The sequence below is a fragment of the Carcharodon carcharias genome (genome assembly GCF_017639515.1).
Source record: "Carcharodon carcharias isolate sCarCar2 chromosome 24 unlocalized genomic scaffold, sCarCar2.pri SUPER_24_unloc_3, whole genome shotgun sequence".
NCBI classification, from domain to species: Eukaryota; Metazoa; Chordata; class Chondrichthyes; order Lamniformes; family Lamnidae; genus Carcharodon; species Carcharodon carcharias.
Window position 1 is genome coordinate 712486 of NW_024470606.1, and position 12960 is coordinate 725445.

The following is a 12960-nucleotide window of genomic DNA, read 5'->3' on the forward strand; positions in this document are numbered from 1 at the left end:
GACCGCAAGATTGAAATTATCAAAAGAGTAGGTGTAAAACAGACTTTTAAAATGGAGATGGACAAGTGAGGATGAGGGTTCCACAGATAAGGTGCGAATAAGATTTGCATTTTTAGATAAGTGAAGGGGTTGTTTGATATTCAAAGGCATGGCAGGATGTTTACAATTAACAAGGTAAGCAAGGCCGAGCAGTATGTTTACTTTTTCCAAAGGGATTGACCATATTGATAACATGAAAGATTTTTATATTATGAGAAAAGTAAATTTGCAAAGACATGTAGAACAATGGGACTTTACACATTAAAGAGAGAGAAACATATATAAAGAAGGACGTAGGTGGCCGTGTAACATCTTGAAAAGTAAAAGGTGTAAAATAGCCTTGGGGAAAAGTCTCCAGCCACTTTTGCAGAAGTCTGCTGTGTTCAGTAGCTGAAATTGTGTTAACAAGCCTGTGGAATTCCCCTGTCAAGTGGGTGCATGTGGTAATCTTTCTGGATTGCTTATTTAAATTTAAAATCTATTTTGGACTGTTACCTTAAAGGGGGTGTGTAGTTGGGAATCAGGTTGATTAGGAATTTGGGCATGTGTTATAATATCAAGTAACTGTAATCTTATGTATGTGTTTGAATTATTTTGTTAAAAAATGTTTTAATTTAATTTTTAAAATCAATAAAGGTGCTGGTGGACTCATTACATCTGAATTCAGTGAATAAATTCCCATAATAAGTACAAATAGCAAAACCTTTTTGATAACGTGGCCAAGTTTCCCTTGTCGATTGGTCCTGCTGGCACACATCTGCTGCCACATTAAGACAGGGTGCAGAGCAGATTTAGAGGGATGGTACCAGAAATGTGAGGGTGTAGCTATCAGGAAAGCTAGGTTGTTTTTTTCCTTGAGAAAAGTGAACTGATAGGTGACTTGATAGAGGTCTATAAAATTATAAAAGGTTTTGATTGGATGGAGACAGAGAGAATGTTTCCTCTTATGGGAAAAAGCATAATTAGAGGCCATCAATGTAAGATAATCACCAAGATGTCTAGTAAGGAATTCAGACCAAAAAAACATGTTTATCCAAAGAGTGGCGAGCATGTGAAACTTAATACCAGTGAATAGTTAAGGGGAAGCTGGCCAAGCATATGAGGGAGAAAGGAATAATTTGTTACGCTGATAGGTCTCGATGGGGAAAGATGGGAGGGGGTTCGAGTGGACGAGTTGTGCTGAACAATCTGTTTCAGTGCCCTGTATCCAATGTAACGCTATGCATGCTAGGATACAATTCCACAACACTGGCAGCCCTCTGAAACTCTGTCAAGTTTCAATTTTTCTGTGTGTGAGCTAAGACTGTGCATGCTCACTATTCAACATATATCGGGTGCACACCCTCTCTGGATGCCACCTGACATTCAACAAGCTTGCATTTCAATCAGGTTCACAAGTTAACTATTCGCCTTATTGTTTTTCCCTTTATTAGCCAAGGGGCATTAAAGCCTAATACAGAATCCCAGCTGCCGCCCCAGATAATACCAATAAAATCAGCACATTCTGGGAATTAAACCTCTACATAATTTTGCTAATGGCCAACACCATCACCTATTGACAAACAAGTTTGGTAAATTAGTTCTGTTAATTTATTGAAACAATGACATATATATCTGAATAAATTAAGGAATCCTAGTGGGTGTACTTGTAACAAGTTGTGATATGAATTATCAAGATGGCTAAATGCAGATACAATTATTATAATAAGCTGTCTGGGTCAGAACATCATGGCTCTATAAAACACTCAGTCAACTGATCTATTACTGTACCTTAGCGGTGGTTAAGTTATAATAGTGAGATGAAGAAAGGAAGAGTCAACGTTAAAGCTTTGACGCGTTTGCTGAGTGTAAAAGGGATAAATGTTTCATTTCCTATGACTATTATTTCACATTTTAACAAATTTTCCAACACGTGCAACAGAAAATACAACTATTTATTTGGAGGATGCCTAGTCTGCAGTTGAGCAAAGTTTGGAGGTTGAGCCACTATTATTAATAACATACCACATCGGTTTGACATTGTGCAACAAGTCTGAAACATGCGTCGTTTTGCCTCCAGTTGCCGCGGGATCTTGTATGTCTTCTCAGTCACCAGTTCGAAGTACATATCCTGAAAGCGCAGTGATACAATATGAGTGTGAGTAATTAACCTAGGTTGTTATTCTGTAGAAATTCTAACAGAGCAAGCACAAGTTAGTTAATACCTTGCATTACACCAATGGACATCTGAAACTAACTCCAGGTGACCCAAACTGCTTCCCATTTTTATCCATAAGCTGTAGAATTTCTTCAACATCCTACCATTTTAAAACTGTATGAAATGATTTATCAAATTCCTGTTAGTTTGTTTGAGCTCAGTTTGCATTGTTTATGTAGCTGAAAAAAATGACTGGTTAGCTTGCGACAATAGTCTAGTGGTGATGTTACTGTGCTCATAGTCCAGGGGCCACCAAAACAATACTGCAGAAATATGAATCAAATCCCACCATCAATTCATAATAAATCTGGAATAAAAAGACTAGCCTCATTAATAATGATCATGAAAGAACTGGATCATTGTAAAAATTCCCCAGATTCACTGATGTCCTTCAGTGGGGGATAACTGCCATCCTTCCCTTCTACTGCCTACCTACCCCCTGAAACGGTACAGCCAGCAACTCAGTTGTATGAAACAGGAAAAAGCACTGTAACTGTAACTTATTATAATATTAATAACAAATGGAACAGAGTAGATATGGAGAAACTGTTTCCATTGGCAGAAGAAAACCATTAATTGAAGGTCACTGACGAAAGAAGCAATATGATGAAAAAAATTCCTTTTTTTCTCCATGTGTAGGATCTGGACTGCAGTGCCTGAGAGTATGGTGGAAGCAGATGTATAAGAACATAAGAACCTAAGAAATAGGAGCAGGAGTAGACCACCTGGCCCATCGACACTGCTCCGCCATTCAATACGATCATGGCTGATCTTGTGCTTCAACTCCTTTTTTCTTTCTGCTCCCCATATCCATTAATTCTTTTGAGACCAAAAAATTATCTATCCCAGCTTTAAATGTATTCAACATTGGAGATTCTGCAATCCTCTGGGATAGAGAATTCCAAAGATTCACAACCCTAAATGATTAGCTGCTCATCCTGAGACTGTGCCCCATGTTTTAGTTTTCCCGACCAAGGGAGACAATCTCTCAGCATCCAACCTATCAAGCCCCTTCAGTATACTGTAGGGTGCAATGAGATCGCCTCTCATTCTTCTAAACTCAAGATAATATATGCCCAATTTACTCAGCCTCACATCATAGCACAATCCTCTCACCTAAGGGACCAATTTAGTACTGCCAATCAACACCTGTACTGCCTCCAATGGAAGTATATCCTCTCTTAAATTTGGAGACCAAAACTACACATAGTACTCCAGATGCTGTCTCACCAAAATCCTGCATGACTGTAGCAAGATTTATTTATTCTTGTACTCAAAACACCTTGCAATAATGGCCAGCATGCAAATTCCATCCAAATTGCTTGCTGCACTTGCATGCTAACTTCCTGCATTCCTTGTACAATAGAAATCTGCAATTAAAAACTTGATGATGGCCATGAAACCATTGCCGATTGCTGGAAAAACCCATCTGGTTCACTAATGTATTTTACGGAAGGAAATGTGCCATCCTTACCTGTTCTGGCCTACGCATAACTCCAGGCCCACAGCAATATGCTTGACTCTTAAATGCCCTCTGAACAAGGGTAATTAGGGATGGGCAAGAAATGCTGGCCTAGCCAGGGATGTCCACATCCCAAGAACAAATAAATAAAAAAAGTCTCTCTGAACATCAATACTTACAAGTTTCTCACCTTTAAAAAATGTTCTGCTTTTTCACTGTTACAACTAAAGCGAATAATTTCACACTTTATTATATTCCCTCTGCCATCTTGTTGCCCACTCACCTCACCTCTCTATCTCATTGTAGCCTCTATGTCCTCCCCACAGCTTACCTTTTCACTTAGCTTGGTATCATCAGAAAACTTAGATAAATAGACACAGAGTAATTTATCTTAGCCATTAATATAGATTGTAAACAGCTCAAGCCCCAGCACTGATCCTTGCAGCAATTCGGTATTTGCTGTCCACCGTCTTGAAAAATCCCTGTTTTTCCCCATTCTCTTTTCTATCTGTCTACCAATCCTCGATCCATGCTAATATATTAGCCCTAACTACATGAGCCCTTGTCTTAACAATTAACCCTTTGTGTGGCACGTTATCAAATGCCTTTTGAAAGTCCAGGTGTATTACATGTACTCGTCCCCCTTTATATACTCTACATCCTCAAAACACTCTAATAAGTTTGTCAAATAGGACTTCCCTTGAGTAAAATCACACTGATTTGTTCTAATCATTCCATGCTTTTCTAAGTGCCTTAAGACATCCTTAATAATAGATTCCATCATTATCCCAATAACTGATGTTCAGCTAACTGGCCTGTAGTTTACTGTTTTCTTTCTCCCTCCTTTCTTGAAAAGCAATTTAGTATTTGCCAACGTCTAGCCTAATGGGACCATTTCTGAATCTGAGGGATTTTGGAAAATCAAAGCCAGTGCACCCGCTATCTCTGCACCTATCTCTTTAAGAACCCCAGGGTGTCCAGGGATTTATTGGATTTTAGTTCCTTAAATTTCTTTATCTTTACTGATAATAACTTCCCTAATTTCTTCTTTCTTTTTAGCCCCTAGGTTTTTGTCTATTTCTGGTTTGGAACTTGTGTCTTCTACCGTGAAGACAGACACAAAGTAGGTGTTTAATGCTTCCACATTTTTCTCATTCCCCATGATAATTTCACCTGTCTCTGCTTCTAAGGGACCAACATTTACTTTAGAAACGGTCTTCCTGTTTATAAATTTACAAAAGCTCCTACATTCTGTTTTTTATATTTCTGGGTAGTTTACACTCTTATTCTATTTTTCCCTTTTAATCAACTTTTTGGTGGCCCTTTGTTGGTTTCTAAAACTCCCAATCTCCAGGCTTGTTACTGTTATTTTCAACATTGCAAATCTCTTCTTTTAATTTAATACTATCCTTAACTTCCTGAGTGAGTCATGGATGGGTCCTTTTTTTGCTCAATTTCTGTTCTTCAATTGAATGCATTTATGTTGAACATTTTGAATTGTATCTTTAAATGTTTCCTACTGATCATTTATCTCCATATCTTTTAGTTTATTTACCCATTTGACCGTAGCCAATTCTCTCCTAATAGCTATGTAAATGGCTATGTTTAAGTTGAAGGTTTTTGTTTACGATTGGATGATGTCACTTTCAAACTTAAAAAGGAATTGAATGGTGTTATGATCACTACTTCCCAGTGGGTCTTTTACTATGACATTGCAAATTAACCCTGTTTCATTACACAATACTAGGTCTAAAATAGCTTGAGCCTTTGTCGGTTCCACTACATACTGCTCTAAGAAACTGTTACAGAAGCATTCTACAAACTCATCTTCTAAACCATTCTTGCTGATTTGATTGCCCCAGTCCATAAGAAGATTAAAATCCCCCACAATTATTACATTTCCTTTGTTTCAGGCTCCAATAGTTTCATTTTTAATGCTCTGCCCAACAGAACAACGACTGTTAGGGGCATACATTCTACTCCCACCAGTGTTTTCTGACTCTTGCTATTCCTAATTTCTACCTATACTGATTCTAATTCATGATCATCAGAGGCCAGATCTTTTCTCAATAATGTCCTTATGTCATCCCTTACTATACGGGTAATCAAGTCATTCAATTGAGATCTCAATAATTAACTGAGGAGAACAAAAAATGTAGGCTACAGAGAAAAGGCAGGTGAGTGGGGCTAGGTGAGTTGCTCTTATAGAGACCCAGCGTGGATGCAAAGGGACGAACAGCCTTCTTCAGCGCTGTAGCGATTCTATGAATCTAGGAGTACTGAGATGGTCAGTACTAAGTTCCTCTCTACTTAGTTGGCAGTTGGCTTATTGTTTAACTGTACTTACCACTATCCATTTACTTTGCAGTTTGTTTTTCATCAGCAATCATACAGCTTGCATGCCTACTTTTACATTTATTGTAATGTATGAAGACATTAATGATTGGTCTCTCAGTGTAAAGCAAGAGATCAACTCCAGCTTCACCACTTATTCAAAGGTAAAATTGTACCGCCATCAAATGTCAAACTAGAACTTACCATGCTATTGGCAGACTCGTAGATATTTTCTTCCACCTTCCGTGCATAAGCTACTCGGTTTGCCATCCGTGGGTCTTTTAATGCTGCTGGGCCAGGTGTTGGGAACATGGCTTGAAGTCTATATACAGGGAACCAACAGTTACAAAATAACCAAATGTGCAACAAGCTGACATTTTAAGATGCTGCTTAAACTAAACAATTAGGAGTACAATATCAAACTTTTAACTCAAAATATAGGTTGATTATTAAAATACTGAGTTGCAAAATTAAACATTCTGACTCTTACAGTTTATATCATTAAGTCGTGCGACCCTCTTTCTAGTCAGTTGAACATGTCCAAACTGTTCAGTCAAACATGGAAATTCAGTAAAACATGTGGAATTGCACTTGTTAAATGAATTGTCTGGCAGAGTGTTACATTCAGAATGCATTAATTGTCTGTACTGTAGTATATTCAGAATGGTGAAGCTGACCATCAAGCCAACAAGTTGAATTTAATCAAATTTAAAAAGGGTATGTTGTAGCTTCTCACTAGAACACTAAGAAGTTTAAAATCCTTCCACACGTGGCACTTGATGCTAGGTTAATTGTTAACTTCTAGATCTAAGATTGATAGATTTTGGATTATCAAAGCTATTAAGGGATATGGAGCAAAGGTGGGTATACAGAGTTAGGGTACAGATTAACCATGAATTCATTGCAAGATGGAACAAGCTTGACAGGCAAACTAGTTTACTTCTTTCCTCTGCTCAAATATACAATGACTATAGAAATTAATATTATGAAGAGGTCCAGGACATTTACTGAAACATTCTTTACCATACCATACATGGTTATGGCTCGCTCCACAATTAAGTAAAAAAGACCATAAGACATAGGAGTAGAAATTAGGCCATTTGGTCCATCGAGTCTGCTCTGCCATTCAATGATGGCTGATAAGTTTCTCAACCCCATTCTCCCGCCTTCTCCCCATAACCTTTGATCCCCTTAGCAATCAAGAACCTATCTATCTCGGTCTTAAATACACTCAATGACCTGGCCTCCACAGCCTTCTGTGGCAATGAATTCCATAGATTCACCATTCTCTGGCTAAAGAAGTTTCTCCTCATCTCTGTTCTAAAAGGTCTTCCCTTTACTCTGAGGCTGTGCCCTCAGGTCCTAGTCTTTCCTACTAATGGAAACATCTTCCCCACGTCCATTCAATCGAGGCCTTTCAGTATTCCGTAAGTTTCAATCAGATCCCCCCTCATCCTTCTAATCTCCATCGAGTATAGGCCCAGAGTCCTCAAACATTCCTCATATGTTAAGCCTTTCATTCCTGGGATCATTCTCGTGAACCTCCTCTGGACCCTCTCCAGGGCCAAAACATCCTTCCTGAGATACGGGGCCCAAAATTGCTCACAATATTCGAAATGTGGTCTGAACAGAGCCTTATAAAGCCTCAGCAGCACATCCCTGCTTTTATATTCTAGTCCTCTCGAAATAAATGCCAACATTGCATTTGCCTTCCTAACTACGGACTCAACCTGCAAGTTAACCTTAAGAGAATCCTGGAATAGGGCTTCCAAGTCCCTTTGCACTCCAGATTTTTGAATTCTCTCCCTATTTAGAAAATATTCTATGCCTCTATTCGTCCTACCAAAGTGCATGGCCTCACAATTCCCCACGTTGTATTCCATCTGCCACTTCTTTGCCCATTCTCCTAACCTGTTCCACCTTCTGCAGCCTCCCCGCCTCCTCACTACTACCTGTCCCTCCACCTATCTTTGGATCATCTGCAAACTTAGCCAGGATGTGCTCACTTCCTTCATCTAGATCATTAATATATAAAGTGAAAAATTGTGGTCCCAACACTGACCCCTGCGGAACTCCACTAGTCACCGGCCGCCATCCTGAGAAAGGACCCCTTTATCTCCATTCTCTGCCTCCTGCCAGACAGCCAATCTTCTACTCATACTAGTGCCTTGCCTCTAACACCATGGGCTCTTATCTTACTGAGCAGCCTCCTGTGCGGCACCTTGTCAAAGGCCTTCTGGAAGTCCAAGTAGATAACATCTATTGGCTCTCTTTTGTCTATACTACTCGTTACCTCCTCAAAGAATTCTAACAGATTTGTCAGGCATGACCACCCCTTGATGAAACCATGCTGACTTTGCCCGATTTTACCATGCACTTCCAAGTATTCTGAAATCTCATCCTTAATAATGGACTCTAAAATCTTACCAATGACCGAGATCAGGCTAATCGGCCTGTAATTTCTCGTCTTTTGCCTCACTCCCTTCCTAAACAGGGGGGTTACATAAGCGATTTTCCAGTCCTCTGGGACCCTCCCTGACTCCAGTAATGCCTGAAAGATCACCACTAATGCCTCCACTATCTCTTCAGCTATCTCCTTCAGAACTCTGGGGTGTAATCCATCTGGTCTAGGTGATTTATCCACCTTCAGACCTTTCAGTTTTCCTAGCACTTTCTCCTTGGTAATGGCCACCATACTCACCTCTGCCCCCTGTCTCACTTGAACTTTGGGGATGTTACTCGTGTCTTCCACTGTGAAGACTGACACAAAGTACCTATTCAGTTCCTCTGCCATTTCTTTGTTCCCCACTACTACTTCTCCAGCATCATTTTCCAGTGGCCCAATGTCCACTTTTGCCTCTCTATTACCCTTTATATATGTAAAAAAACTTGCAATCTTCTTTTATATTACTGGCTAGTTTACCCTCATATTTAATCTTCTCCCTCCTTATTTCTTTTTTAGTTGTCCTCTGTTGGTCTTTGTAGGCTTCCCAATCCCCTGGTTTCTCACTATTCTTCACCGCATTGTATGCTTCCTCTTTAGCTTTTATGCTGTCCCTGACTTCTCTTGTCAGCCATGGTTGCCTCGTCCTCCCTTTCGTATGCTTCTTCTTCCAAGGGATGAATTTTTGCTGTGTCTCCCAAATTACTCCCAGAAACTCCTGCCATTGCTGTTCCACTGTCTTTCCTGCTAGGCTCATCTCCCAGTCAATTCTGGCCAGCTCCTCCCTCATGCCTCTGTAGTTGCCTTTATTCAACTGTAATACTGTTACATCTGATTCCAGCTTTTTCTTCTCAAATTGCAGGGTAAATTCTATCATATTATGGTCACTTCCTCCTAAGGGTTCCTTCACCTTAAGCTCCCTGATCAAATCTTCCTCATTACACATCATTAATCTAGAATTGCCTGTTCCCTAGTGGGCTCCACACAAGCTACTCCAAAAAGCCATCTCGTAGACATTCCACAAATTCCTTTTCTTGGGATCCACTACCAACCTGATTTTCCCAGTCTATCTGCATATTGAAATCCCCCATGATCACTGTAACCTTGCCTTTCTTACACGCCTTATGAATAAAAACTTTGTTGGTTTAGGTGACCAACTGTATTTTAATTGTTTTGCTTATACCTTTAATGACGAGTGTGATATTTATGAGAATGCTCAATGGAAAAAACATTATCCACTGGCACGGACATGAAATGATCCTTTCTGCACTGTAAGCATTCTATGATTCCATTTTGTTCAAGAACATATCACAGCAAGCTATCAGATCTGGCAGAGATTATTGATATTAACAAGAACTTGCATTTGTATAGCACCTTAAAGCAAAAAGAAATCCCAAAAGATGCCATCTCAGAACGATAATCAGACAAAGATGAACATCGAGAAGGAGATTCCAGGGAAGTCCCCCAGAAACTTGGTTAAATTGGTAGATATTGAGTAGTCTCATCACTCGTTTTTTAAAAACTTATTAAAATGCTTACCAAGGTTAAGCAATACTGGGTTATGCTGTAAACCTCATGGTTTCAATATTTTCCGAAAACTACTTGAATCTTTTGATAATATTTAGGAATGAGTGGCAGCAGTCTGATTAAAATGGGCATCAATAAAATGATCTGATTACAAAAGCCTAAGGTTTCTTCGTGGGGAACAAATAGTTTGTCCAGTGATTGCTCAGAAGTTTTAATACAAGAATACAAGTACAGAACTTGAGCATTGCTGTAAAAATTGCCATGCTGTCAAAGCTTTTCATCTTGGGCCTGGAGGAGCCTGGCAACTCGTGCAGTTAGCAACACCATGTATGCCCAAATAGATGGCACTGCCATAGGATCTTCCCTAGACCCAGCTCTCGCCAACATTTCTGTTGATTTCCATGCCTTTGATGGAATAGGCCCTAACCTCCTCCCTCTTCCATATTTCTGATGGATAGGTGATATGTTGTTGACTATATTTGAATTTGCAGCTACATGTAATAGTTTACTTATTTGGGCTCCATCCTGGGCTCAAATTCACCTTTGAAGTGGAGCAGTCTAACCTGCTCCCTTTCCTCTACGTGCTAGTTGAGAAATCCGCTGATGGGTTTTCTACTACTGTCTATTGGAAACCTACCTTCACTGGTTAATATACATGTTGGAACTCCTACAATTCTACACGCTATAAGATTGGCCTTATCAGCGACCTCGTAATTATGGCACGAGCCATTTGCTCACTGTGCTAGCTTGATGCCAAAATAGGGCGCATCAAAGATGTCTGGCGGGATAATGGCTACCCTGAACAGATCATTAATCATTGTACATCACACAAATTCATGAATGGGCCTAGGGCCACTGCTTTCAGTCCTGAAAAGTGTCCAGTTTACCTCAGATTACCCTGGAAGGTTAACGTGTCTGAAGAATTTGGGCAACAGGTGAAACTAGCTGCTACATGCTGCTACTATGCAGTATCAACATGAGTTGCATTCTCCACAACAGGATGCTGTTGTCAAGCCAAAAAAGGCATTCTGACTACCACACAAATGTGCAATGTGGTGTATGAATTTCAGTGCCAGTGTGATGCCAGTTATGTAGGCCATATGATCCAACAACTGGTGGATTGTAGCAAACAGCATGTCCCTTCAGCTGTTCACAACAAGCAGAATACTCAACCAGCCCAAGCTTGCAAAACTCAGAACAAAGAATCCAACATTAGATGTGATTCTGGGATTTGGAAGCACTTAATTAACAATCCTAAGTGTGCTGTGAATTACACGAACAACCAATTCAAGATTATCAGTGGGGCTCACTTATGCTTGCTAGAAGCTACATATATTCACACACAGGATCCTGTCCTCAAAAAGAAAGCGTACAGGCATCATGCCTTTTTTCAACTAAACAAAACTTTAGGTGACAATGTCTCCCTGGGGTATTCCTCATGGCAACACCTCAATCAGAGTTCACTTTAAATAAAAGCTTGGTAATAACTGTTGCCTGGTGAATTCTCCATGGCAAAATATCGACCAATCAGAGTCAGTCTGCCAACCAATCAGCATCCTTTTATCATACAGTATAAATTGTTGTTCCCTTTGAGATTCTTGTGTTTCCATCCTGATGAGTGCAAGGTGAAAAGCTTTGACAGAGTGTCTCTCTTTTTTCAGTAATATATAAAATTGTAGTATTTGAACATCAATATGCACAGCATTAATTGTAAAAATTCAGAAGATGTGTTAAGGGATATGCACAATATCAATTAATTGGAATTAGAGAATGATAAGGCACGGAAAGACGAAATCTAGCCCATCATGTCTGTTCTGGTTCTTTGGTAGAGCTAACCAATAATTCTCATTCCTGTGCTCTTTCCCCATAGCCTTTGGCCATTTCAAATATTTATCCAAACCCATTTGATGCACTAATGTCCTTTAGGGAAGGAAAGCTGCCATCCTTACCTGGCCTGGCCTACGTGTGACTTCAGATCCATAGCAATGTGGTTGACTCTTAACTGCTCCTCTGAAATGGCCGAGTAAGCCTCTTAGTTCAAGGGCAATTAGGGATGGGCAACAAATGCTGACCTTGCCAGTGATGCCATGAAAAGAATTTAAAAAAAAAGCTCTTGCCAACCATCTTAAATCTGTCACCTTTGGCTACTGACCCTTCTTCCACTGAAAATAGTTTGTCCTTGCTATCAAAACCATTCATGATTTTGGACACCTCCATTAAATCTCCTCTTAACCTTCTCTACTCGAAGGAGAGAAGCCGCAGTCTCTTCAGTTTTCCACTTAAATTAAGTCCCTCCTCCTTGGTACTGTTCTAGAAAAGTTCTTCCATATCCTTTCTACGATCTTGAAATCCTTCAAATAGAGTGAATGCGCAGAATTGAACACATGGAAGCTGAGGCCAAATCAATGTTTTATAAAGGTGCAGTGTAACTTCCTTGCTCTTGTACATTATTCTACTAAAATAGCCAAATATGTAATATGCTTCTTTAATAGCCTTTTAAATTTGTCCTGCCACCTTCAAAGCTTTGTGTTCACACACCTTCTGTTCCACTGTTCCTGCACACCATTAATATTATACTATTTAATTTACACTACTGCTAGTTATTCTTTATACCAACTTCACTTCACACTGCTCTACGCTAAATTTCACTTGCAATGTGGCCAAGCATTTCACCAGTCTATAGCTTCCTGATATCTCTTATTGCTCACTATACACTACTTTTCTGACTAGCATTTATTGCTTGCCCTTTTCATAAGCATCCCAAGTGACTGAACAGTTCTAATATCATTGTGTGTTGTTATAGGAAAAGTTAGAGGCTTAAGGGAGAGGGGAAATATACTCTGATATTGAATCAGATGTATGCACTACAATAAAAACAAAGCAAAGCATGAAGATACAACTCTGCAACAACTCAATCTGAGATGATAAGCATAATGTGGAGAGCAGGAATTTGTAGAT

At 39.6% G+C, this 12960-nt stretch overlaps 1 protein-coding gene across 2 annotated transcripts in view; it reads right to left on the minus strand.

The window, feature by feature from the left end:
• The window catches only part of LOC121273538 (NACHT, LRR and PYD domains-containing protein 3-like), a 112804-nt gene that overhangs the window by 49879 nt on the left and 49965 nt on the right, over positions 1-12960 (minus strand). For both annotated transcript variants that reach the window (XM_041180716.1, XM_041180715.1), the window contains 2 exons: positions 6237-6354; positions 2044-2149 (listed from right to left, as the gene is read on the minus strand). In XM_041180716.1, coding sequence (XP_041036650.1) covers positions 2044-2149; positions 6237-6354 — 224 coding nt within the window. The remainder of the gene's footprint in view (positions 1-2043; positions 2150-6236; positions 6355-12960) is intronic.